Consider the following 27,042-nt stretch of genomic DNA (forward strand, 5'->3'; position numbering starts at 1 on the left):
GAGAATAATAATAATAATAATAATAATAATAATAAGTTTATAAGGAATATTTATCGTTTATGTATTAACAGAAAACCTACTGTTACCCAAAAATTCTAATCATACAATAGCCTAATGGATTTTGCAAGTCTTTTTTTTTTTATTCATTATTAATTTTTGTTGTAGTTATTGAAAAGTGATTGCTACTTAATTAAAATATATGTTATGGAAAGTGGAATGATTTTGCAGTAAATGGACACTTAGTCGATTATGTTGCAAACCAGTTTCTCTCTCTCTCTCGCTTTGTGTCGTAGATGTTGTAGTAATTGTTTTTTTTTTATTATCAAGTGTAACAGTTGCAAGAGTGGCGAGTTTGCGTGTGTGTATTTGCTTGTTTTGTGTGTGTGTGTGTGTGTGTATGTGCGAATGAGTTTGTTTTGGGTTAACAGACCACATTCTTATTTTTTTATTTTCCTTGTCGTTTGTTGTTTGTTTCCATCCGCTCTTCTTTTGCAGTTTGGATAGCCATTGTGTGTGTGTGTTTTTTTTTCTGTATGATGTTAATCCTGGATAATCATAATAATTATATATTCCTGCCTCCCGTCGTGTTATTTTTTATATAGAAATGAACATCTTTTGGACTGCGATTCATTTTTACCTTATTGAATAATGAGTGATTTTAAAGTCAATCAATATTATTTTTTTACGTTATTCGTTGTTTTTCTCCATCAGGATTCATTGCAAGTAAGATTATTTAACAAGGCTCGAAAGGTTTTCATCATAGCTCCAAGAAAAGCTTAGTAGAGAGAGAGAGGGAGAGAGTGTCCCTATTATTTGCTGTCATTGTGGTGGTCAGTAAATGGTCGTGATGAATCCATTAGACGAGATACTCGTATTGCACAAGATAGGGGCAGCGTGCAGTTCACTCTCCATATACAATCATTTCCTTGATCTTCTCTTTGCATTTTTTCTCAAATGTTTTGCGAGACTGAGATTTTATATACATACATAATATACGTGTAATATATATATTTATTATTCTGTGTACTTTTGTATGTAATATGTGTGTGTGTGTGTGTGTGTATGTATATGTATATATCTAATAAAAGGAGCCCATAAAAACACCAACATATAGAGAGAAAATACTCTATTTCAGAGACTGCTGTCTCCCTCTTCATCCACCTGAAGTGGGAGACAGCAGTCTCTGAAATATAGTATTTTCTCTCTATATTTTGGAATTCTGTTGTAACAGAGCATTTTTACCAGGCGCACACATACACACAAATATATTTATAACTTTTTTGAAAGATTAAAATTATAACTCTAAAGATAGTGCTGTAGGTGTTTATTGTACGTATTATGAATTAAGGTTCTCTGACCGAGAAGAAGACATTCACGAATTATATTTTATTCAAGATTTTAATGTTGCCTTGCATAAACATTCATTTTATCATTACATCCTGGAAGCAGCTTTCTGTTCATTTTTATAATGAAAGTTTACGAAGGATTTCGTATTTTTTGCTCCGCGTAATTAAGTCGAAATAAAATCCTTCGCAAAGCTTCCTGGTTTGACGTCGTCTTATCGCTCGTTGGGACCTTTTCAAAAGTCGTCGTGGCTCTCTCGAAAGTTTTGGGAGGCCGGCCATTTAGCCATTTAATGAAGGGGCCGATTTAATTAATAGGTGGGACTTTTTCGAGTGGTCTCTCTCATTTGGCCCTTGTTCAGGATGTCGAGCCTCCAGATTCATGGGGGGGAGGGAGGGGCATTGTTCGATACCCCGAGCGATGTGGAGTAGGAGAAGGAGGAGGAGGAGGAGGTGGGAATTTATATACCCCCTTCAGGAGTAATCTGGGCAATTTGATACAGGATATCTTCCTCGTTAAGTGCGCTTCGGTGAACTCTCTCTCCCAGGATCTCACAGGTCATCTTGAGGAAAGACGATAATTAAGGCTTCAGGGGCTCCCACCACCCCCTTTCTCTCTCTATCTCCCTCTCTTTTTGTCAGTCTTCTCTTCGAGGTATTTTATCTGGGATAGGCTTCGCTTCAACGCCCTCTCTAGGAATTCCTTCCGCGTTGAACCCGCTAAAGTTTAGGCTTCATCTAGCGATGGGTTGAATGTATATATAAATTGTTCGAGAACCAATGACTCTTGGGGAGATAACACAATCTGGAGAATTTAAATTTTCATTTCCCACCACCCTTAAAAAATGCCCATAAGTATAAATGACCATCCATTCTGTCGTCAAAGGCCGTTATTAAGTTGTTAGACATTCGAAAAGGTTTCTTGGCCATTTTTTAGATCCTGTTATTTTGCTGAGATAAACCTCCGGTCACTCGAAAAGAGAGAGCTGCCTTGACACGTCCTGAATAATCATTTTCTGTATTCCATCTGAATGCTAAGTTTTTTCCATATCTGAAAATGGTTTCCAGCAGACATTTCTTTCATTACTATCCTGTCGGCTGAAATTTTACATATAAATTGCAGACCTTTCAAAGCGATTATTCCTGGGAAAGACCGTTCGAACCCATCCAGGTCAAAGGTCAGGTCTAATATCGGGCAGCACCTAATTTTGTACCTTACTGCCTCTTACGCGTGACCCTCACGTATTACTTTGGAAAAAAAATATATTATGCCCTTGGGCAGCCTTTTAAATTGGAATGGCATTAAAGCAATGTTAAGCAGGGTCATAACCAAGACCCCTTGTAGAGGGGTGCAGGAACAGGTCAAGAGGAAGGTATTTCCTGTTTAGTGTTCTGAAAGACATTTCTGTATTTAGTAACTTGAATATTTAGGGGATTCATACTTTGTGGGGGGGGGGGGGCGGGTGTTGTGTTTATATCATAGCAGTTTTTCAGTTTTGTTATTGAGTAATTATTTCGGTATTTTGACCTCAAACACAAGTACCAACAAAAGAATTTATCAGTATCAAATTTGTGTTAAGAAAAATCTCAGTTTAATGAAAGGAATTCATTGATGGTTCCGGAATATCATTATAAAGTGAAATAAGTAATTTACTGAATATTTGGGGTGTATCGACATATTCTTCCATGGCTGCAGTGTGTTATTGTTTATTATGATATATCGAGTATTACTTACAATGCCTTCAATATTTTAGGTGTCATGATGTGTGAGTGAATGAATTTCCCGAAAGTGAATAGTGATTAAGAATGTAAAAACAAAAAACAAAAAAACAAAAAATAAGTTGAATATAAGCAGAAGAATGTAAGAAGAAAAAAATATCCGTAGAGCGAAAACGGTGTTTAATTAAAGATGTCATTTCCGTGATAAGTCGCCTGTAGAGTTCAAATTTTGAATGAAATTGAAATTGTTTCCAAGAATCGAGCAGAGGGAAGATGACGGCGTGCAGTTCACCCTTTTGCAGCTATACATGGGATTAAAGTAGTATTGTGAGCCGTTTATCGCCGCCCTTCCCACTCGCTGTCAGTCATTACGCCCACGTCCACGCCCTTTCCAAGATGGTGACGCGGGCGGGGAAGCAGAGGGAGTTGTCCTCCACCTATCAGAGTTTCGCAGACACCGGCCCAACCTACTCGTACCTCGACCTGAGCCGCGCCCGGAGCGATGAATCTCTCATGTGGTCCGCCGGGGAAGAGGCTGCCGCTCTGGTGGCCGAGCTCAGGGCGTCCTTGGCAGCGCCTCTGATGCGCCCTTCGCCCGAGGATAAAGAGGACGAGGGCGTCGTCGCCGACCAAGATGTGGAGGAGGAGGAGGAAGAGGAGGATCTGGAGGAGCACCTCGAAAGCATGGCCATGATGTCACTCTCTAGAAAGTCGGCCACCCTGGGCCGGGGAGTGCGCATGGATTACGGAGGCCCTTTCACGCGAAGTACCCTCGAGAGAGGCTCCCTGAGGTCGTCCGTCGACCGGGCTTCTATAGCGAGGTCTTCCTTCTGCGGGAGGTCTCTGTCCTTTACCGATCTCCACTCTGCGGCGACGTCCGTAGAGGATTTGCGTCTGTTCTGTTTCGACCCTTCTCGCTTGCACTGCACCAATCATTGCAACGTTTCCCATCACTCTTCGTCGTCAGCCTCCTCCACGGCCTCCTCTAGGAGTGCTGCCTCCACCTGCGGTAGTGGCGTCAGTATTATAGGCAGTGGGGGAGGACATCACAGTATGGTGACCGGCTGCGTCAAGAGATCGCCCATGAAAACCTTTGGAGGGAGCTGGAGGTCGCTCCTCAAACGTAAGTAAAGTCGTGGTTAGTTTACCTTGAGAAAGCTATGGATTAACCCAAGGTATATAGAATAACCTTGGATTAACCTTCAGCTATTAATAGTTTGTTAAATAAGCATACCTGCCTTTATTGACCATAAAAAATTGTGTGATTAGTGAGTTATGCAATGATTTGTTAGTTTTCATACGATGGATTTATCTCCAGCTGATCAATTGTAAACAAATGAATGTGCCTTCCATCTGTAGAACTTAGTTTTACAGCAGTGTTTATATTGAACCTTTCGTTAAATTGGAGATGTATGACCGTAATACGGTTCACATTTATTAATGAAAATTAATACTATTACACACTTGGCTAATAAATTTATATATCCATAAATGTCAAGTTATAGTTGTTCACAGTACCCTACGGATAAGGTTACAAATCAGTGCAGTTTTTGTTATTGTTATCAGTTTTACAACAAAGCACTTGAGCAATTCGTGTTCAATTTGCTGAGGGCTTCTTGATATTGAGATTCAGTAATTCTTTTGCAAAAGAAATAAATGCAATTAGGAGGTTTTATCTTGTGAATCTAGCATATTCAACTGAGTCCAGTTTCGAGTATACACACCTTTAGAGAGTGACACCCTTGTTAATTAGTTTTAATTGCCTTTACTTTATACACTGTTAATGGAATGGTTCATCAGATAGCTAAGCAGTCACTGACAATTGTCAGCTTAATTCCATAGGCTGTGGTTCAGATTCCAAGATAATCGGTTCACTGTTGCCAATAGATATGTGTTTACCCTCCAAACTGAGTATAAGACTTACACAAAACCTTGGAAATAAGTGAAATTAGCGTATCTATTTGTAGTATATATCCATAGATATTAGAGCAATTTTATCATTATTGCATCATTATGACAACTAGAATTCATGGATGATGAGAGATGATATATCTTAGTTTTACCAGACCACTGAGCTTGTTAACACCTCTCCTAGGGCTGGCCCGAAGGATTAGATATTTTTACGTGGCTAGGAACCAATTGGTCACCTAGCAACGGGACCTACAGCTTATTGTGGGATCCGAACCACATTATATCGAGAAGTGAATTTCTATCACCAGAAATAAATTCCAATGATTCCGCGTTGGCCGAGCCGAAAATCGAACTTAGGACCACCTGATTGGTAGCCGAGCGCGAAAACCACTCGCTCAACGAGGAACTAGAATTCATAGAAAGAGTTTGTAAAGGCATCGGCGACTATGTGAAGCTCCACTAAATTGGCAACGATGACCGATTCACCCTTTTCTTAAATGATTTTGCACTGAGTAAGTTAAGTGGCATATTGAAAAGCCGTCATTTAAGTGACATTCAAATTAATTGTAACCCATTTTTACTTGGGAACTCTAGAAATATGAGTGTGGAACTGAGGGCAAGTATAATTTATTCCTGGGTATGTTGTGGTTCGTTGACAAGGGAATCCAACGCAATTACAAGAAAAATCTGTCGTCCGTCCATTCGACACTTTTCAGCAGGTTACCTTTCTACTTCCTATCGCGGTATCAAATGATGATGTAAATGTATCCCACAACCTCAGCTCCATCATGCCGTCCCCGGGAGACTGGGTTTTGGCATTAGCCTTAAAGTGAAAGTGTTGACTGCCGGCTCTCTTATCATTCGCCTGGTTTTGATTCTCGAAATGCCCCTCTTATCGTTTTGTTTGTTTGCGCTTTTGTTGACTCTGGCGTTTGCTTTCAATTTGCACAAGGCTCTAGGGGTCAAGAAGAAGAAGAAGGAGAAGGAGAAGGAGAGGGCGTAAATGATCTTGGGGTGTTTACGTGTGGGGGTTGGGGGCGGGGGTTTTTAATGTCTCAATAGGCAGTTCATCCTGAGTGGCGTTGCGGCGTCCTGCAAGGATTAACATTGGGTGACCTTGAACCACCACGTCACGTTTGCTCCTGCCTTGTTTCACTGTCTCCCCCCATCCACCCCCTTCTTCTATTTGCCCTTTTCTTCTCTGTCTATCTATTCTTCATTCCGTTTCTTTCTGTCTTTTCTCCTTTGATTGTATCTTCTTTGTTCAATTTCTTCTGTCTTGTATCGCTGTCTCCCCTCCTTTCCTGCTACATACCGATTTCTCTTGTCCTTATTTCTTACTTCAGTTTCTCTCTGTTTCCCAACATTAACCGCACCCCCCACCCCCTCTTCTGCACATCTCCCCCACCCCTTCCTTCCTGTATATTACTCCCCTCCCTTCTGTCTACTTATACATTTTTTTCTGTATCTTTTCATCCTCTTGTTTCTTTCTGGCTTCTCCAACAGTATTTCCCTCCTAATCTGTCTATCTTCTCTCCCTCCAGTTTCTCCCTCCTTTATTACTCTTCTACTTAATTAATGGACCATCTTGTCTTGCGTATATCCCATGATTTTTTTGACGGTCTGTCTCTTCCCGTAAATTCCGGCCAATTTTACCGACACCGTAAACAATCTTTTGAAAAGAGTCCCTTTGAAAGAATCTTTGTTTTGCTTGAACGCCAGAGATTGCTTGCGATTCGTGATGCAGCAAAATGCCTAATTACGCTATCTTAGTGGAACAGACCGAAAAGGCATCGTTCACGCTGATCATCGTCCAGAGGCAACAGATGTCAGACGAGAAAGGTTCTCCGTTTAAATTATTGCTTGCTGGGCCTTGCTCGTCAATCTCCTTTTGGGCTGGGAATTGATGGATGGTTGTGGGTTTCTGGTTTTGATCCAAGTATAATGTATTTTTGTCGCTTCCTCGGCTCAGTATGTGGTCGTGAATTCTGTTATAGTTTCGATTTTAGGCTAAATATTCTGTGTGGTATTCACATGTATATTTTTTGTTTGATTTCATTCTGTACTGGTCAAGGTTATTATTATTATTATTATTATTATTATTATTATTATTATTATTATTATTATTATTATTATTATCCTGTAGGACATTTGCATGCATAGTTTCGATATTGATTGATTCTGCACAGAGCTTGGATATTATTATTATTATTATTATTATTATTATTATTATTATTATTATTATTATATTATTATTATTATTATTATATCCTGTAGGACATTTGCTTGCATAGTTTCGATATTAATGATTCTGTACGGAGCTGGGATATTATTTTATTATTCATTATATTATTTATTCATTATTATCTATTATTATTATTATTATTATTATTATTCATTATCATTAATTCATTATCATTATTATTATTATTATTATTATTATTATTATTATATTATTATTATTATCTCAATTAAAAAAATTGCATAAAAAAAGCTTAATAGCATATTAACTTGAAACGAAACCATATTACAAAACAAAACAAGACAAAACTAAAACACGAAAAAAAGTAAGGAACGGACAATCGGAGTTGAATTGAAACATTTCTCCTCAGAGTTTCGCGAGATTATGCATTTCGCAGAAAGGAAGAAAGTGCTTGCGGCGTGTCTTGAGCCAAAGGTCAAAGGACAAAGGTCGAGGGACAAAGAAACAAGTCGAGAGGAATGAACGTGAAGGATATAAAGACTTTCTGCAGTTGGCCCTGGGATACAGTGGCGTGTATGCGTGTGTATGTGTGTGTGTGTGTGTATCTCTTTTGCTTAAAGAAACATTCCGCCCAGATTAATAAACTGTAACCCCGCCCCCTCTTTCTGATTTTGTTCAGAAAGGCCTGTCAACTTCTTTTATATTTAGTGTGACCCCGAAAATGTAGAATATACCACGAAGGTACTTGTTCCAAGTCTGTTACATTTACTTATCTAACGTGGATTTAAGGATATTCTCAAGTACGTGTTCCTTTGTGCTGCATTATATATATATATATATAGTATTATATAATATAATATATATATTAATCTATTATAATATTTTATTATATATATATATATATATATATATATATAATATATTAATTAAAATACATACATACATACACTTGACTGGTTACTGACGTATGGTGGGTGTGTGTGTGTCAGTCATTGCTTTGCACCGTGACACCACAACTGACTACACTTTGCTTGGTCACGGGAAGCAGTAAATGTGTGAATAAGTATACAGTATTCAGACAATTCAGTGAAATTTCCTTAGTTGAACAAAACTTATCCAGCATTGAGGGTCGCTCTTTGTGGTTGTGGTTAGATTCCCTAATGAGGTGGTTGGGACTTCGGATGCCGATTTACATATCCGTTTTTCTCTTGTAATTCGTCGAGAATTTGGCGTTTGCTCAAACTATTGGTGATACTGATAAACAAGAAGAGAGAAATATCTTGTGAATTATTTACTGACATAGGTTCTATTTTATCTCATTCATTACCAAATTGGGATATTCTTGTTATAACTCCGAGGATTCATATGGCGGAAGCCTACAGCACATTAATTGCAATGGATCTTTGTTATTATATTAACTAAAAGCAGAGGTAAATAGTTTGGTATTGGCGTCGAGTACTGCCAGATGGCATAGCGCAACCATTGTGAAAATATGAGCGTAGCTTAAGTACAAAATATGTTCTACTTAGGTAATTTTAGCTCAAATAAACCGTCAGTATTGACTGAAGCTCTGTGTCCACCGTTCCCTCGGCGTCTCACGGAGCAACCAAGAATGTGGAGCTATTGCCACTGAGGCTCCTATTAATTAAGTTGATGAGACCTTAGTTGTACACATCGATGTTTATCTGGTCCGGGTAAAGAGTCTCGTATTTATGCGGCTCTAAAAGCACTGATTAGGTGTTAGTCCCCAATCAAGGCGCGGAACTATCATGGCCTATAAACCCTTCTTCGAGAAAGCCCTCGCATTGTGGTCTTATTAAGTTATGACCTCTTCACGCCAGTCATAACTATCTTAGGCTAATGAAGTTTCAAGTTTCTGGCGAGTCCTTTCGACTCTCATTATGGGGCAGTATTGCCGAAATGCTCTTCCTCCGCAGGTAGGAGTTTCAGGAAGGAACCGCCAATAATAGAGGAGATATCTTTTTTTTCTCTCTCCGGTATCATCATTCGAAGTCTTCGACGCTCATAGCAAATTTTCTGCTTGTTTTTATGGCCGTGGGGTTGTTGCAGGTATTGGTTTTGCCCATGAGTTGTTAGTACAGCTCAGCCATTCTTCTTATTATTAGTCAATTTTGCCAAAAGATGTGTGCCTATGTTGTGATTTTGAGGCTGCATATCCTTCAAGGGATGATGAAAATTGTTCCTTTGAATATTCTGCTTTCCTTGTGAAAGATATGAGTCCTTAAGAGAGAGAGAGAGAGAGAGAGAATTTCTCTATGTGTGTGTGTGTGTGTGTGTGTGTGTGTGTGTAGTGGTGTGAGAGGAGGAGCCTAGACGAATAATTCTGTGCCTTCATAATTGCCCTACCACATCATCCGGGCACTCCATCCATTCATGTTTGTGTGCATCCGGGAAGGGTGACATCCTGACGAGGCTTCCAGATTACTGTTTTTCCTCTCTCTCTCTCTCTCTCTCTCTCTCTCTCTCTCTCTCTCTCTCTCTCTCCTATAACAGTGAAAATTCAAATCAAGTTCTTATCAACTCTCATCGCGTATCAGTTTTCCGAAGTGATTTTTTAGTCAAACTGAAGAAGTAAAAAGTTTTGTAACCAAATAGCAAATAGATTTACATAAACATTATATATATATATATATATATGATGTCTTTTTACTGCAATACAACAGTATAATATGAAGATAAAAGACCCATAAAACTATTTTTACGTTGCAACCACATGTTTCGAGAACTTCCTTCTGTGATCAGTAGCATAGGAGGAAGTGCTCGAAATATATGGTTGCAACTTTCAAATAGTGTTTTATTGGCCTTTTATCTTTATCTTCATATATATATATATATATATATATCTATATATATATATATATATATATATATATATATATATATATATATACATACACAATTGCTATGTGACCCGGAATACGAGATTATACCAATAAAAATGATAAATGTCGAATGAAAGATAAAGTTGCATGACACTTTAGTCTTTTAAACTCATTAACAAGTTATTTCACATTCTGCAGTGATGTATTACTGTATATTCAATAATATTACAGTAATAAAGGATCCCAGTTGGGATAAATATATTTGACAGCGACAGATGAAAGACACACCTCCGAGAACACACAGGGGTTAATCATCCAGAGAGAGAGAGAGAGAGAGAGAGAGAGAGAGAGAGAGCCGGGACGTCCATTAGGTTCAGGTCGAATGAAAATTGAAATGAATGGGGAAATTTGAAACCTCGAGTAGTGGAAATTAATTTGCCCCATCATATATGCAGAGTGTGACGTCTCGTCCTCACGAGCTGATATGCCCATTACGCTGATTAATATTGTAATGATTCACGTCTCGATGGGTTTTATTTTTTGTACCCAAGTTTCTCTCTCTCTCTCTCTCTCTCTCTCTCTCTCTCTCTCTCTCTCTCTCTCTCTCTCAAATATACAAGAAAAAGAAACTAAAATAGTCTCTCTCTCTCAGAAATATACAAAAAAAGAAACTAAAATAGTCTCTCTCTCTCTCTCTCTCTCTCTCCTCTCTCTCTCTCTCGTCTTCTGTCCTCCCTCCTATCTCTCTCCTCCTTCCCCCGCCTCTTCCTTTTCTCATCCCCTTCTCTCCCCTCTTCTCTCTCCCTCCCTCCTTCTCCCCCTTCTCTCTCAAATGTACAAGATGAAAAGACTAAAATAGAATATATATATATTTGAATTCATACTGCGCACCTCTTTTTGCCGTACTTTTAACGAAAATATTAATAATATTATGTCAGGTAGCCATAATACTAGCTTGACCGGTCATATGTTCATTATGCAATGGCATCTAGCCAGCGTAATTTCGTTAATGTCCACGAACAGGGCAACAGGGCAATCTCGTAGGGAGATTTCAAACCATATCTATCGTTAGCGATGTCCAAACGATATGACAGTGTCTGTATCAGTCGCGAAAACGGCTGGAAGAGGTCCTTGTTCAGATAAGGACACATTGATGCCGGGGTTATGGTGATTGGAAAGTCAATTATTCGTTACCGGACTGTTATCATTATGGAGATCTCTAATGAGCTGATGCTTTCCTAAGGCTTTTTTTTTCCTTGAAGAGATGCTGTAAGGATTTGGTGCAGTGTTGACGGTTGTCAAGAATTGAAATGGGTGCAATATTGCGTACGGTTGATGCTTCACGTTTCAGTGTGTGGAAAGAGACTCGAGGAGCCGGGCCAGAATCCTGTTTCTCTGATGACTTGAATCAGAGATTAATGCAACTGAAGGAGGTCAGCAGACATTACAAGATCAGCTGGGCTGGACGTTTTAGGCCAGTGTAAATTTTGTGGGCCTTCACCAGTGGCGGAAAGAGCACACTGCAGATTCCAGACAAATAATTGGTAATTTTATGGGGCCTTCACCAATGGCGGAAAGAACATACTGCTGATGACAGACAAATGATAGGTAAATCGCACCATCAGATTTTTTATACGCTTATGTGCGACACAAGAATGAATCGTTATTTCTGATTTTCTGTAATTTCTTTTATAGTGCGTTGTTAACTATCTGAAGGATTTTTATTCTAAACTTGGGCCAATTGATGCATTAGTGTACGGTTTTTATTTTTTTTTTTTTTTACTTTTTTTTTTTTTTTTTTTTTTACAAGGCATATAAAGGTTTCACCTAATTGAATCTTATAATGGAAGGTAATGCAATAGTTAAATCTTTATATACTTGTCTGTCGTTTACTGGAAATTCTTATTCATGAGATATGTGAGCGATGCATGTTGAGATTCAGTACGCTGGGCAGCCTCCTAATTACACGAAAAACCTGCCTAGTGCGCCGATGACTGTAATTTAGTTTATGAAACCAATGTGTCGATCACTTTTTTTATTATTATTATTAAATACGGTTTATAATTTGATATGAAAGTGGAAGCCTGATTAGCCTAACTACCGTTATAACGAATTAAATTTTACCATTTATTCAAGAAGAAAGTCCTAGTGATTGGTTTGAACGCAAATGGACGGACAAAGGAATATTAAAATATCAACGTTTTATCCATTAGGTTGCATTTTACCCATACACACACGTATTTGCGTTGTTGCAAAAATACATTAAAACGCCAGACATAACCTGTACGTTAATAGACATTCATACGTCGTGTTGATACGCAATATTCACCCATGCACAAAGAAAGACGTACCCAGCTCTGGAAGAACAATGTGACTGAAGGAGAGGTCAGTGGCTGAGATAAACTAGACATTATCCTCTGACCCCGTAGGAGGTACCCCGACCCGACAAACCCACCTGGCCTCATGCCTACCTACCTGCTCACTTAATGAGGGCCGGTTTCGCTCCTCACCGCCAATATTAGTTACCGGTCCCGGCGAGGATTAATTGGCACAATGGCCCTGTGCTAAAAGAAACACCAATCTTCTAACACGAAGCGAAACTGGAGAAATTCGGTAGGGAGGCGATTTGGGATAGCGGCCGGTTGGGGGTGGGTATATGGAGAGGACCCACCCCGGTCAAAACTAATCAAGACCAGAAGCCGAATTTTTTTTTTTTTTTTTTTATGTTTTTAAGGATTTGCTTCCTAGGAGGAATTTCTACGTGTGTTTTTTTTTTTTTCTTTCTAAAGTTTAAAGAATAAATTGTCGAAAAGTACTGCGGATAAGGGTTCTCGTGGAATCGTGGTGACGGTATATCTCTGTGATTTTTAATTGGTAGCACGTCTTGGTGAAGTTTTTTTTTTTTTTTTTTTTAACTTAAGTTGGGAACATTTTCACTGCATGCATCGAATGTTGTTTGTGTGTGCGGTTTTATTTTACAAATTTTCTACCCTTTCTTACTTTGAAAATACTATTGTTTACTGTTTTTTAACAGGTAGCACCGCTTACGTAAAGATTTTTTTATTCTAGTTTGGAATATAAAATCTTCCATCAAGAATAGTAGCGTTTTATAATTGTTAACTTACATAAAGGTTATTATTTTAGTTTGAATTATAAATTTTTTTTATGTGTGTGAGTGGTTATTTTTTTACCTTTACAGAAAAAAAATATTGATAAAACTCAAGTTTTTATGCACATGCTTGCTCTATCACATCCTGCGATTCGCCGACAAGTGTATGAAGCGATTTATTGTTTTGGCAACGGAAGATGACATGAAAAGCAGGAAGATAGCTGGAGTCATGCATACAAAAAAAAAAAAAAAATAAGATAAAAACTTTTTTGTGGCAAGAAAGATGTTCAAGCGAGCGTGAAGTTCATACCTTTGTTGAAGACACTGGAGAAGGCAATTCCTGATCATTTCTTTTTTTTCTTTTCCCAAGCATAATAATAGCTGCCAGAAAGGTCTCGGTGGTGAGGACACTTGTGTGTGTGTATGTGTGAGAGAGAGAGAGAGAGAGAGAGAGAGAGAGAGAGAGAGACGTGGGTGTGTTCCATGTCCTCCTCAGTCACAAATCACCGGATGGGGATGAGACCTTTGTGTTGTGAACCTACCTTTGTTGCCGAGATCCTTGAGGAAAAAAGTGGAAAATTCTCTCTCTCTCTCTCTCTCTCTCTCTCTCTCTCTCTCTCTCTCTCTCTCTCTCTCTCTTAGAAGAAATTACTACTGAGCATGTCTCAGTGAAGTGGGATATGTGAGAAAACAAGGGAAATTATAAACGTACGAATGTTATAGTGAGAGGGATTGAATTCATGAAATTCTTGAGATATATTGAATAGAGACGAATATAATAATAATAATAATAATAATAATAAATTTTACATCTTCTAAAATTAATAAATTTTATTTCGGCTCAAGGCCATTTACGTGGAATATTTTAAGTAAGACAGTAATATACACAATCTAGATACATGAGATAACATGATAAAAAGTGAATAATCGGCAATATGCGCACAGTTACTGAAGTAGTTTAAAAAATAGCAATCTTGATAATGGTACTAACATTAATAATATTGAGAACAGTTAAAATAAAAAAAAAAAGCCATTAAAAATTGTAACAATTAGTGAACAGATTGTATATAATTAAATTCCAGCTAGGCACCTTAGGTGGTTACAGTAGTCAAGTCCAGAAGGCTAAAGGCGAATATTGAATGTAGTAAAACTTTATGCTGGGAGAAAGTCACGGTAAAGAAACTCGAATGGGTCAGTTTTCCTGAAAACACACACACACACACACACACACCACAAAGTAGTATCCAGGACATGTGGAAATTGCTTTGTATTCACACACACACACCACAAAGTAATACATGTGGAAACGGCTTTGTTTTCAAACACACACACACACACACACACACCACACCAACACACTACACACACACACATATCAGGACATGTAATATCCAGAAAACGTGAAAACTGCTTTGTTTCCAAGAGAGTAGTATCCATTACAGGACACTGGCCTGACTCTTGTGGGCAATTATCCTAATGACAGTGTACGTTCTTACTACCAGGTACCGCGGAATGACCGGACGACCGCAGCTCATTACATGAATTATTTAATCTCTGGATGTCTCCAATTCCAGTGATTTTCTCTTTCCAGGCGAAGTCAATGACAGTGATTCGTATTTAGTTTTTTCGACATTTTCACGCCGGTTGTAAAGCATGCCATGTTTAGGAAGAGGTAGGGACCAATCACGTAAAGGCTATAGTCTCGGGTAAATGACTTGAATTTTGATCTTTCTCGACTCTGGATAATTAATGTGGCTGTGACATCTTCCTTAGAAGTTTAGAGCAGAAGCTATAGTTTTCCTCTTTCTGTCTTTCATTGCAGTTAATTTTTGCATGTCTGTAGGACACTGGTTGTACTCAAAATTCCGCAATAAAGTTTTTTTTTATTTTTATTTATTTATTTTTTTTTCCTGGTGTTTCGAATTATATGTGTGTCTCCAACAATCTATTCTTTCAGGGTTTGCTGGTATGATTTATTAAGAATGAAATGGATTTTTTTTTTATCATAAAGAAACGTTGATTTCAATCTCGTGACATTCTAAGGAAAAAATTGAATTTCCTTTAGCTGTGTTTGTTTCAGCAAGTAAATGAACTTTTAATAAATGTCGTAAAGATTAAATCTATAGAATTGGGGTTCCTAGCTCGCTCTCTCTCTCTCTCTCTCTCTCTCTCTCTCTCTCTCTCTCTCTCTCTCTCTCTCTCTACCTGCGATCGTATGGTTAGTGAATTTACTATTACAACATTTCTCGTCCGTTATTGATAATAAAATCAAACAAAATTCGCGTTTCAGATCATAGATTGAGTACATCAGGTGTAAACTAACCGAACCGAATATTAGAGAGTCAAGAAAGCTATGAGATTTATAGCCTTGGCGATCTCCTAAAGAGAAGAGGAGTAAGTGTGCCAGAGTGCATCTCTAAATATGGCTGTGGTGCCACTTAGAAGTTTGTTAGCGAGTGGCACTTATATACTACAGCCTCTCATGACCCTGCCTTCGTTTTCTCTTTGGCTCTAGTTTACAGCTTGTATTCTAGAACGACTTCTGTCTTAGAGTTCTAAGAGATCTGTACCCTAGAGCTAAGTTCTATTTGAGAAGTCTGTTGTATGTAGGAAATATAGTCATATTTTTACTTGGCTTACGTCAAGAGTTCAGTTATAGATTTTGTTACACCCTTGAAGGCCTGTTGTATTTGAAGTGAATTTTACGATATGCTTGTCTGCAAATGCAGCTTAGTCTTGAAGTCCTGGGAATTCTCGAGTATGCAGTATAATCATGACAAATGTGATGATCCTATTGTGCGTTCATCAGCAAACTCAAACTTGAATTTTTAATTGCGTTCTGTTTGTGAGTTCATCGATACCACTCTGTTCATCCATAGATCTTCCATAGTCCCCACTCTCAGCCGTCACCTTTACTCATGTAAGTTTTGGAAGGCATCGAATAGCACTGCTATCTGGGCTATCTGGGTTCGTCTCTTGCAGTGATCAGTGTAACATTTCGTTCCTGATTACCCTCGGAAGATCTGTATAGTACTCCGAGACACAAACATCATAGATGTGGGACGTAAGAGGAAGAATTCTTATCGGAACAGGTTTCAGGCTGACGAGGGAAACTCGTTCAAGTTTCGTTAATATGCACAGTGTTGTTGACCTCAAAGCTTAGAGATTTCTTGAATGGTTTACTCACATTGGTATGAGAGCGAGGTGCTTGTATTGGCGGAGGAGCAATATGGCGGTCCCCGGTCTTTACTGTTTCAGAAAATATGACAGTCCCCAGTGTTGATTATTTATTACAATTTTACACTCCCTAGTGTTGACTTTTTGTTAGAATATGAGTCCCCAGTGTTGTCTATATATTAAGATATGACAGTTCCCGGTGTTTACTATTTATTAAAATATGTGCCCTCAGTGTTGATTATTTGTTAAAATATATGGCAGTCCCCAGTGTTCTCTATATATTAAGATATGACAATCCCCTGCATGGACTATTTATCAAAATATGAAAGTCCCCTGTGTTGATTATATATCAGAATATGACAGCCCCCAGTGTCGCCGATTTACTGAAATATGACATTCCCCATTTTTGACGATTTATGAAAATTTTGATAAATGAAAATCTATGAAGTGACCCAGAGACGACACTTAACTTTTATTCATATTTATATGTGATCACTGGCAATATGAGAAATATGAGAAATAGTCTGGAATTGGACTTGGCCCCTTTTGCTTGACCATTGGACCAAGAATATTTTAGTTCAGGTGTTTTGCGCCACAAGGAATCTTCCTTACAGTCCTCCTGCGTCTCCCTCCACCTCTGAGGAAGACGGCCTTCAGGGGCCGCGTGACGTTTGGTACTCAGGGCCTGTTTGTTTGGGTTTTTGGTGTGTCCCTTCTTCCAAAGGGACCTGGCGAACGGAACGTTCTCTCCCACCTGTTCGACGAAACCTAAATTATAGCTTCGTGGCGAGTTTTTGCCCTCCTGGCCGTTGTTTAGATGTCGTAGAAAGGGGAGCTGATGTCATGGATAACCTAGCACTCGCCAGCAGAGATTACGGGAGAGTTTTGTGGACACCTGGAGTAAAGCTGAAGGACGCCAACAGCAGCAGCAGCACAAGTGATGATGTTGACCCGGGAAGGGGATCTCCTGCCCTGGTGGGGATGGGTATCCCTCTACCATACCCTGCTGCCTCGTTCGCTTAGGATAGGATAGCTGTTGTAGTGGTATGAAGGAGCTGGTGAGGTAGGGGTAGAGGTTGGTTGTGGGTAGGGGGGCGGGGGGCGGGGGGGGCGGGTTTCGACCAAAAGAGGCGTTCCTTCGAGTTTTATCAGTTTTCGTCGCGTTTCGTTTTCTCTGAAGCGATGTTCGGTTTCGTCTTGCAGTCACTTGCCCTTTTCCTCTTGCCTCCCTTCCCTCCCTTCCCTCACCGCAAATCCTCCTCCCTCCCTAACCTTCCTCCTCCAAGTCCTCTCCAGGGAAGGTGAGGAGCCTTTCCTCCCCCGCGCTGTCAAGGTTGGTATTTTGGTATTTGCCTTAGATAAGGGCTATTTAATTTTTTAAAGTGCACTATTATCTACCTGTGAAAGAGAGACATGCATGGTAAGATAAGCAACTTGCATTTGCAGTATTTAACTCCGTCAATGTCCGAAGTGTGTCTGTGCGCGCGTTTATTTTTATGTAGTTTATTCTTATATAGATTATTTGCGTGTGAGCATTTGTACGTCACTACTACTGCGCCATATGTGGTGAGTGGAAATGTTGATAAGTCTGTATTTAGATTTACTCTTGACAAACCTCAATTTACTCCTGAAGTCTGTCTAAATTCATGTGGATAAATACTTTTGGTACATATGTTGACCAGTACTTTCCCCTATGTCTTTTTATATGTCTATGTACAAGATCATTTTCTCCCCATTCCATAGTGTCGCAATAAATATATATATATATATATATATATATATATATATATATTATATATATATATATGTACATATATATATATATATATATATATATATGTATGTATATACATACATATACATCAGTTGTTGGCTTTAATAAGTGTCCCAACCTGCTTGGTGAAGAGGGCGAGGGTTCTAACCCAATCCTAGTATTTAAAAAAATTCACGTGAAGGAAGGTTCTAAATTATTTTAGTAACTATAAATAAATATATATATATGTGTGCGCTCTCTCGCTCTCTCTCTCTCTCTCTCTCTCTTCTCTCTATCTGTCTGTCTCTCTACTCTCTCTCTCTCCGATCGCATGCTTACAATAGCACGGTCGGGAGAAGAGCTGCTTCTTCTCTGCCTCTGGAACTGTGGCATTGTTGCAGCTCAGCGGCCTTGGGAAGAATAAATGGCGATCAGTGTCTTCGCCCACGGCGCCTCTCTATTTCAGTGTTTTGATGTTAAAACGCTTGAATGAGATTCGTTTGAATTTTCCAAGCGAACTGTTTTGGGTACGATGAGAGTCTCTCTCTCTCTCTCTCTCTCTCTCTCTCTCTCTCTCTCTGCGGTGCTGTGATCTTAACCGCCTCTCTCTCTCTCTCTCTCTCTCTCTCTCTCTCTCTCTCTCTCTCTCTCTCTCTCTCTCTCTCTCTCAGCTAACAATAATATTCTGGCTGTTTTTGTAGTGTGTACGTAAAGAATGTGCTGTCTAGTTGCTTACGCACTTGAATAAAAAGCGGTGTGTATACGTGTGCATATATATACTATTTATACAAACAAACAAACATACATGCATACATACTTAATTGTGTGCGTGTGTGGGAGTATGAATGTCCGCTAAGGTACGTAATATGCACCGGTATACGCACACGCACAAATTAACACAGGTATGGCCTTGTTTGGGTGAACCTGGTGCTATTCCCCTGTCAGGTTGATTGGACAGTCCAGGTGAATCTCCTTTTTTTTTGTTGACCCTTTTGGGCCATAGAGTTTTATCGGGCTGCAATTTCATTTGCATTCAGTTTATCTTATATCTGATAAACTCATTAACGTTGTCAGTGTCGCAGCTATAAAGTGTACTTGTTTGTCATTTTGCGTTGTTGTGGTGGAAGAAAGAGAGAGTAGTGATAGACCTCACTGATTTTCCCCTTCGAAGAGCAACATCAAGACAAGTGAGAGATCAGACACCCAATGGAAGGAGGAAAGAGGGCCCCGGGTGAGGGGGGATGGTGAAGGAGGGAAGGGGTTGTCATAAAACATGAAGAATCTTCTGTCCATATTGCAGTTCATTATCTCGTCCATGTCAAGAGCTTCTTCCTCCCTTTCTTCTTTCTTTCTTTCGATCTCGTCTTGCTTGCCTCTAATTTCCTCCTTATTTGCTTTCATGATCTTGTAATATTTATTCTATTCCACTGTTAAGGTAATTTATATGGCTATCCTTGCTTCGGTTTTCCCCCATCATTTGTCTTCCGTGCCTTGGTTTTAATTTTGATACCATATCGTGCATCTTATCCAGGCGCTTAACCCTCGAGGATTCTATGCGAATTCAGCTTCAGGGTTTCCCGTGCAGGAATTGTCCTTTGAACAGATGTTCTTCAATCGATGGGCCATTCTATCGAACCTGCCATTGGAACATAACAGCCGTGCGAAAGAACAGAACTAATGCAGTGAAGCGAACAACAGACATCTTGAAGAACAAACAGTCTCATCCCACCTGAGATGATAATGTGGCAAGTGATAAAACGTTGCTGTTAAACGCTTGCCTATTATAGCAACAATGGGTCTGCCTGCAATCTACTGGGTTCTCCACCCAGAGTTTGCAAGAGTTTTTTTTTTTTTATCGTAGTGGCTTTTGTTGCTCGCCCATTGCTTTGTTTTTCAGACTAGATCCGAGTATCACGGTCTCATTGGCTAGTCTGCAGTGGTGGGCCTCGTCTGCTACTATCTATTAAAAGCACTTTAATTGTTTTCTCTTTCTTTTGTTGGATTTTGATTGATGTCATAGATGATGTCAGTGTAGAGTCAAAGCTTTAACATTGTTAGTTACATGCAGTAATAGTTTTTTTTTGTTTTCTGGGTATCAGTCGTTGTTTTTTTTTTTTGGGGGGGGGACTCAATTCTTGCTAATAGGATCTAGTTTTTTTCCTCTGGGTCACTCGTGAATGGTGTCTCAAAGACCAAAGCTAGGCAAATCTTGACTCTTGAAGGAGTTAGTGCCGAGAATGTTTCAACAGCCGAACGTTCTGAATAATAAACACGACATTTGATGTGTTTTCATTTGTAAGTAGAACATTTAATCCTCCTTGTAATCCAGCGTGGAGACTGCTAAGTACAAGGAATAAGGGGACCCATTGTGTCTGTTCTTTAAGACGTAAATACCCCGTCCATGTATGGCATTAGAGCCGACCCGAGAACCCATGTAGCGGATTTCGCGATTGGGAGAGAAGTTATGCGAATTAGAAGCCGTAAACAAGATTGTGTTTGGACGCTATAGCTCTCTCTCTCTCTCTCTCTCTCTCTCTCTCTCTCTCTCTCTCTCTCTCTCTCTCAAGACGGACAGACAGAGAAAGAGGGAGGGCGAGTTGTTTGTCTGTCTGTTACTGTAGACGATTTCGAGCGTCGGCGCTTGTAAAACAATTAGTGGTAAAATGATTTGTGAGTTTTGTGAGTCACTCGTTATGCTGTTCCCGGAAAGCTGCGTTGCTTGAAGAATGTAAGATATTTCGAAGAAAATTCTTTCAGTTTCAGTCGTAACTTTATGAAGCTATTACATGTTATCTGCTTTACTTGAAGATTCACATCGAATTCTGATTTCATTGTCAGTTGGATGCATGCGTTAGTGTTCAAATAAAAATAATGGCTGTAAGGATGGACCAATCCATTTAAAGCATACAGAACCCAGATGTTTTTCATGTCATTTTTTTCCAATATTTTTTCTTGTGCCGATGTTATTGTTGTCATTACCATCTAAAATCGTCCGTAATAGGTGGATAACCCCACAAATTGGCATCTTGATGTGATCCTACAGATACTTGATTATGTGTAACAACACAGGCAATAAAAGCGTCTCCACGGGCGATTCCATCCCAGCTTTGATGCTGTTTGACAGTCTTACAAAGATAATAAATGCGGCGCCGGATGGCTTTATACAGCGCGGAAGCTGTTAACTACAGAGTTACGGTCCATAAAATATGGGCAAAGGACATAAAGTTTGAAATAGAACGTGGGAACGTCATTAGCGAAGTATCCTTAAAGTAGCGGAACTGTACCTGTAACAAGAGTCTGCCTTTACGAGGAGTTCAAAGGATTTTTTTACGGAAGATGAGGAGTAAGTAACCTTTGCTCAGCAGCAGAATGGTCAGTGTGGGTTCTCATAGACATTTTAGAAGTGACACGGATGTGTTAGATATAAGCAGTTTTAAGAAAATACTCTCTGAATGGAACCTGTCGATGCAAATACAAAAATCTGGTCTTCGCGTTTTCATTGAAGTTGTTTAAAAAAAAAAAATCTCAGTTTAACCAGACCACTGAGCTCTCCTAGGGCTGGCCCGAAGGATTAGATATTTTTACGTGACTAGGAACCAATTGGTTCACCTAGGTGACCAATTGGTCACCTAGCAACGGGACCTACAGCTTATTGTGGGATCCGAACCACATTATATCAAGAAGTTCATTTCTAATCAAAAGAAACAAATTCCTCTGATTCCACGTTGGCAGAGCGGGGAATCGAAGTCGGGACTACCGAGTAATCGGTAGGCGAGCACGTGAACCACTCGTCCAACGAGTAACTTAAAGTTGTACAAATTTGGACTGTTGGTGTTAACACGGTTGTGATTAAGGCAGCAATAGTGAGGTAAATCTTTGAAGACCTAGGAGAGAGAGAGAGAGAGAGAGAGAGAGAGAGAGAGAGAGAGAGAGAGAGAGAGAGAGAAGCATTCGGGATGGGCCAAGATAATTGTATTTCAACTTGAATTGTGTTTTCTACCTGCGCTGTTTACGGTCTTAGTTGCTTTTTAGTTGCTTGCTTGCTATCGTACACAGTTCATTGAAGAAGTAAGAATGTTGAGATTAGACTAGCCTTATGCCAGCACTCGTTTTAAGGCAAGTGTAGTCAAGTGTGAAAGGGAAGAGGAGGCTTGTTGTGGACCTCAGTTCTCTTCCTACTAACAAAGACAAACCAAGACTGACGTACCAGCATCGTACATTGAGCCCTATGTATGTGTTCCAGTTTCTGTTTGGTTGTCCAGTTATCCCAGAACTGGATGAACTGGATGCCTGCTTGCTGCTGCACCCATGTTTAATTTTTCTCTCGATTACATTTAGCGGGGCTTCCCTCCTGCCGGACTGGGCTTTGCCACTTGGGCAAGGCTCTTAACATTTCGGAACGGGGCAAAGCCCTGTTGTGAAACTAATTTGCAGATCTTTGATTTCTGGCTCTTGTCTTCGCTTTTTCCTTTGGTGTTAATTTATGGATATGTGATTTTTTTTTCTTTAGATATTCGGCTTTTCTGTTCCATATTCTTAACGGGATATTGGAAAATACTGAGCCAAGGGAAACGTGTGAAAGACTTATTTAGTCTCTTAGAGCAAACATTGACTTCCATGTATATTTTGTACTATAAAGCATCTTCATTTCATCGCTGCATTATTTCGTACTAGAAACCATCTTACTGAAATACAAAGCAGATTGCCATGCACAATAATCATCAAGTGATAGTGTAAAAAAAAAGTAGTGCAAAGCTTATAGGGAAGATTTAATGGCGAACTCATGAATATGAAGCAACTGTCTGCTTGCCTCTGAAGGGCACACATTTATATAGACTTGGCTCGGGCATCCTTGCAGCACGGGGACCAATTTTCTCCCATCCCAAAACTTTCTAAGTGACGGTGATTCATACGCCGTTGCTTCTGCCTCCACTTCCTCTAATTGGCTGCCTTGCTTCTTGCTTGCTTGCTTTGTTGGTTTGTTACTTGAAGAAGGAATGGCCCCGTTGGTATAATGCGTGATTATCGGTTTGCGCAATCTGACCTCTTCCGCCCAGGTGAGATTCGTTAGGGCCTGGTCCGCCTTTCCACTATTTATCTCGTTTCGTAGTCTTGGTGCTGTTTCGTTGTTTGGATTTGATACGAGAACTCATTATTAGTTTATGCTAAAGATTTATCCTTTTTTAAAAGCCTTAATTCCAGTAATTCATTGCCCTTAACATTTTTCGTAACAGTCCATTCTTTATGAACTCTTAGCTGGCTTTCTCTTTATATTTCAGGGTCCAGTATTCGTTCGGGATATAATTGCGTACCCGGTATTTTGCTCTGTACTATATCAAGTCTTTTTAGAAGTTTTGCTTCGGGGATATTTTTTCAGTATTAATTGTGTTATATTTATTTATTACTATCATTATTTATTTTCTTATCTAATTTTCACAGGCATGTTTTATTGTCTTTTCTTCTCTAATAAATTACATTTGTTGATTTCATCATTTTTTTATGAAGCCATGTCAAAATTGTTTCATGACTTTTTTCGACATCAGAATGATTAGATTCACTGGTTCCATCTTTTCTTGTGAGGTAATTCCAAAACAATTATTCATGTTTTAGATTTCTTGTAGGAAAGTGAATTCCTTCAAGATTCCATTCTTTTTTATTGTCGTTTCGAAATATTAATTATTCATGTTTTAAATGATATACGGCCCCCATGATTTATTTCGTTTCGCTTCCAACGAAATGAATTCTTTGCATTAACCCTTTAAGCCTAAATTTGGTGTCCTGCTTTTGGGGGGATTCGGGGAATTTGCATAATTTTTCACTCAAGGAAAATATGTTGATGGATTTTTCACCTCACCGCCGTCCGTTGGTTTTGCTCCTGTAGGCTCAGATTGGAAAAAGAGAATAATTTACTTTGATGATTCATGACATGAATTTATGGTCTCTATTAGGGGTCTGTTATTTTGAGAAAACTGGTTAGAGAGAGAGAGAGAGAGAGAGAGAGAGAGAGAGAGAGAGAGAGAGAGAGAGAGAGAGAGAGAGTTCTCTGAAGGCTTGAGAATTAAAACTAGAAACAAAGCGGTTGATAATTTTAAATACATTATATTCAGAAAGAGAGAGAGAGTTCCTTGAAAGTCTTTACAATGTAAAACTAGAGAAAAAGCGGTTGATAACTTTAAAAACATTACGTGCTGAGAAAGAGAGAGAGAATTATCAGTATGACTACCTTCAGCACACGAGAGAGAGAGAGAGAGAGAGAGAGAGAGAGAGAGAGAGAGAGAGAGAGAGTTCCTTGAAAGACTTTAGAATGTAAAAGTAGAGAAAAATTATTGATAATTTTAAAAACACTATATTCAGAGAGAGAGAGAGAGAGAGAGAGAGAGAGAGTTCCTGGAAAGGCTTTAGAATGTAAGACTAGAGAAAAATGATTGATAATTTTAAAAACACTATATCGAGAGAGAGAGAGAGAGAGAGAGAGAGAGAGAGAGAGAGAGAGAGAGAGAGAGAGCGGTTGATAATTTGAAAAACAGTATATCCAGAGAGAGAGAGGGAGAGAGAATTATCTGTATGACTACCTTCAGCACACGTGAGAGAGAGAGACAGAGAGAGACAGAAAAGAGAAGCCATCGAACTGGTCTCCATTTCGGTGGCTGAGAAAATTCTCGTCTTTTACATGACAAAAGTCGGCGGCCTTTCCATGGGCATTTCTATCGGACAAAGATCGTCCTTTTTATCGAAGAGCCATTTTGTGAAATAAAAGACGCTCGTTGGAAAAGGATGGATAAATTGTGGACCATCGAGAAAGTGTGGGAGTAGGGAGGTTTGTGTGTGTGTGTGTGTGTGTGTGTGTGTGTGTGTGTGTGAAGGCGGGAGGGGGATGGTTTGAAGTTTGAAAGCATTCTTTCACTCATTTTGTTGGGTGCCGGGTAGGGCCTTCCTTGTATTGGAGATGTAATGGTATTTTTTTAAACCCATGATTTTTAGAAAGCGGACTTTTTTTTGTGCCCACATTTATTTTTATATATACCAAGTTCCCAGTGGTATTGAAGTAGTTCCATTTTTTTTTTTTTTTTTTTTTTTTTTTTGCTGTCCCGGTTGTGACAGATTTTTCCAAGCTCCCCCACTTCCTTTTTCCATCTCTTTTTCCAACTTATTTATTTCCCCCACTCCATTCATTATCAGGGCGTATAGATATGGTAATGGGATTACATTTTTTTTATATAAAAGTATAAAATCTGAAATTCAGTGCGTCCAGTATTCTCTCTCTCTCTCTCTCTCTTCTCTCTCTCTCTCTCTCTCTCTCTCATCCATCTGTTTTTTGAAAGATCATGATCAATCAGGTAATCCAATCACAGCAGAAGCTGTTGTCGAAGGCGAATTGAATAGTTAGGCTTAATTCCTCAACGGCTGATTTTTTTTTTTTTCTTTAACCTCTTGAATCCTCGTCTGGATTCCAGTTCATCTCCATTCGTGATTCATTTTTGATTCATGGCGTTTTAGTGAATGGCCGATTGATGGAGACGGATGGCTGGTGGGGGTTGAGGGGGGGCGCTGTTATACGTATACGGACTCATCGATTATATGTTCCCTTAATGGCCGGAGATCGTGAGGTGGGGCCTCTGCTTGATGATATTGACCCGCATCGCTGAAGATCGATTGGGGGTTCTTCTTTTGCCCTTTTTTATTCTCTCTCTCTTATTATATGTTGTTGGTTGTTGGTTCCGTTTTTGGCGGTTTTTTATTTTTTATATTTTATTCATTTATTTTTTTCTTATGTTGAGGTTCTTTTGGCGTTTATTTTTTAATATATTGTCGGTTGTGGGTTCCGCTTTTGTCGGTTTTCTATTTTTTTTCCCCCTTTTTTACTATGTTGTGGCTCCTGGTTTTGGCGTTTATTTTTTAGTTATTATATATTTTTCTATAATTTGTTGTCGGTTGGGGGTATTTCTTTCGCATTTATCGATATAGCCTATTTAACATGCTTTATTCAAGATTTTAATTTCTTATTTAAAGCCTATTTTCACGATGTTGGCAATTTTACTTATTTTTTTCTTGACCGCCTAATAGATTCTGCCTTTCCTATTGAATGTCACTCAAAGAAATATAATTTTATTTTTCCTTCGATGGGAACGAGCTGAGCACTAAAATGCATATTGGAGGCTTTATTGTATCAGGTGTAATTTCAATGCGTATAAGCAAGTGATCAAGGCCGTGACTAAATAGTCCCTTTTACTCTATTTTATGTTGTATGTGGAAGTTGAACGGGTTGCTTATTGTTTCTGGTTATGTCTCTAAATTGTTTTTTTATTTTGAAATATTAGGAACGTTTGGCTCTCTCTCTCTCTCTCTCCTCTCTCTCTCTCTCAAAACGTTATTTGTAATATTTCATGAGGAATGCCATCCGTCTGTTCACATTTAGTGTCATCAATAACATCCTGTAGATCTTGACAAAGTGGCAAATTATAGATAAAGAACGTTGAAATCAAGGTTGTGTCGTACATCCTTCATCAAAAATAGACGTTCTTCAGTGATACGAATATACGAAAATATAGAAAAATTTGCATTTGACAATACGGGCAGAGAACTTCTCTTAAGCATTCTTTCACCTCCTGTGGAGTAGGTCACGGAGATTATTCTATTCAATCAGCGCACGTTACAATCAGAAATGAGAGAAAGTTGATTACTGTCGATGGAGCAATGCCAGAGAACTTAAATCAGTAAGTGAATAAAGAAAAAAAATTAGTCGGTTTCACAAGGTAAGACTGAACGAGCTTGAGAGCTGCGTGATTAACGGCTCTGAGCTCGTGGTGGCCAGTGTAACAGTGCCAACGCACAGCGCTTGAACAGCACAAACAAAAACCAACGAACAAACAAAGTGTAGAAGGACGCGGTGTGTAAACAATACCCTCGCGTTTCCGGTGAGTGTCATTTGCATCCAATAGCTTCGTGTTACCAGCAGTAGCGCCTGTCCCCACGTTGTGTGTAGA

General features: G+C 39.1%; 1 protein-coding gene across 8 annotated transcripts in view; it reads left to right on the top strand.

Annotated features, from left to right (window-relative positions):
- Positions 1–27,042, top strand: part of LOC135225653 (caskin-1-like) — a 1,822,025-nt gene that overhangs the window by 1,689,698 nt on the left and 105,285 nt on the right. For 4 of the 8 annotated variants that reach the window (XM_064264984.1, XM_064264982.1, XM_064264983.1 and 1 more), the window contains exon 2: positions 3,098–4,185. The exons of the other annotated variants lie outside the window; for them this stretch is intronic. In XM_064264984.1, the coding sequence (XP_064121054.1) occupies positions 3,459–4,185 (727 nt within the window). In that variant the 5' untranslated portion in view covers positions 3,098–3,458. The remainder of the gene's footprint in view (positions 1–3,097; positions 4,186–27,042) is intronic. 8 annotated transcript variants of the gene reach the window in all.

The sequence above is a fragment of the Macrobrachium nipponense genome, chromosome 13, assembly GCF_015104395.2.
Source record: "Macrobrachium nipponense isolate FS-2020 chromosome 13, ASM1510439v2, whole genome shotgun sequence".
Taxonomy (NCBI): domain Eukaryota; kingdom Metazoa; phylum Arthropoda; class Malacostraca; order Decapoda; family Palaemonidae; genus Macrobrachium; species Macrobrachium nipponense.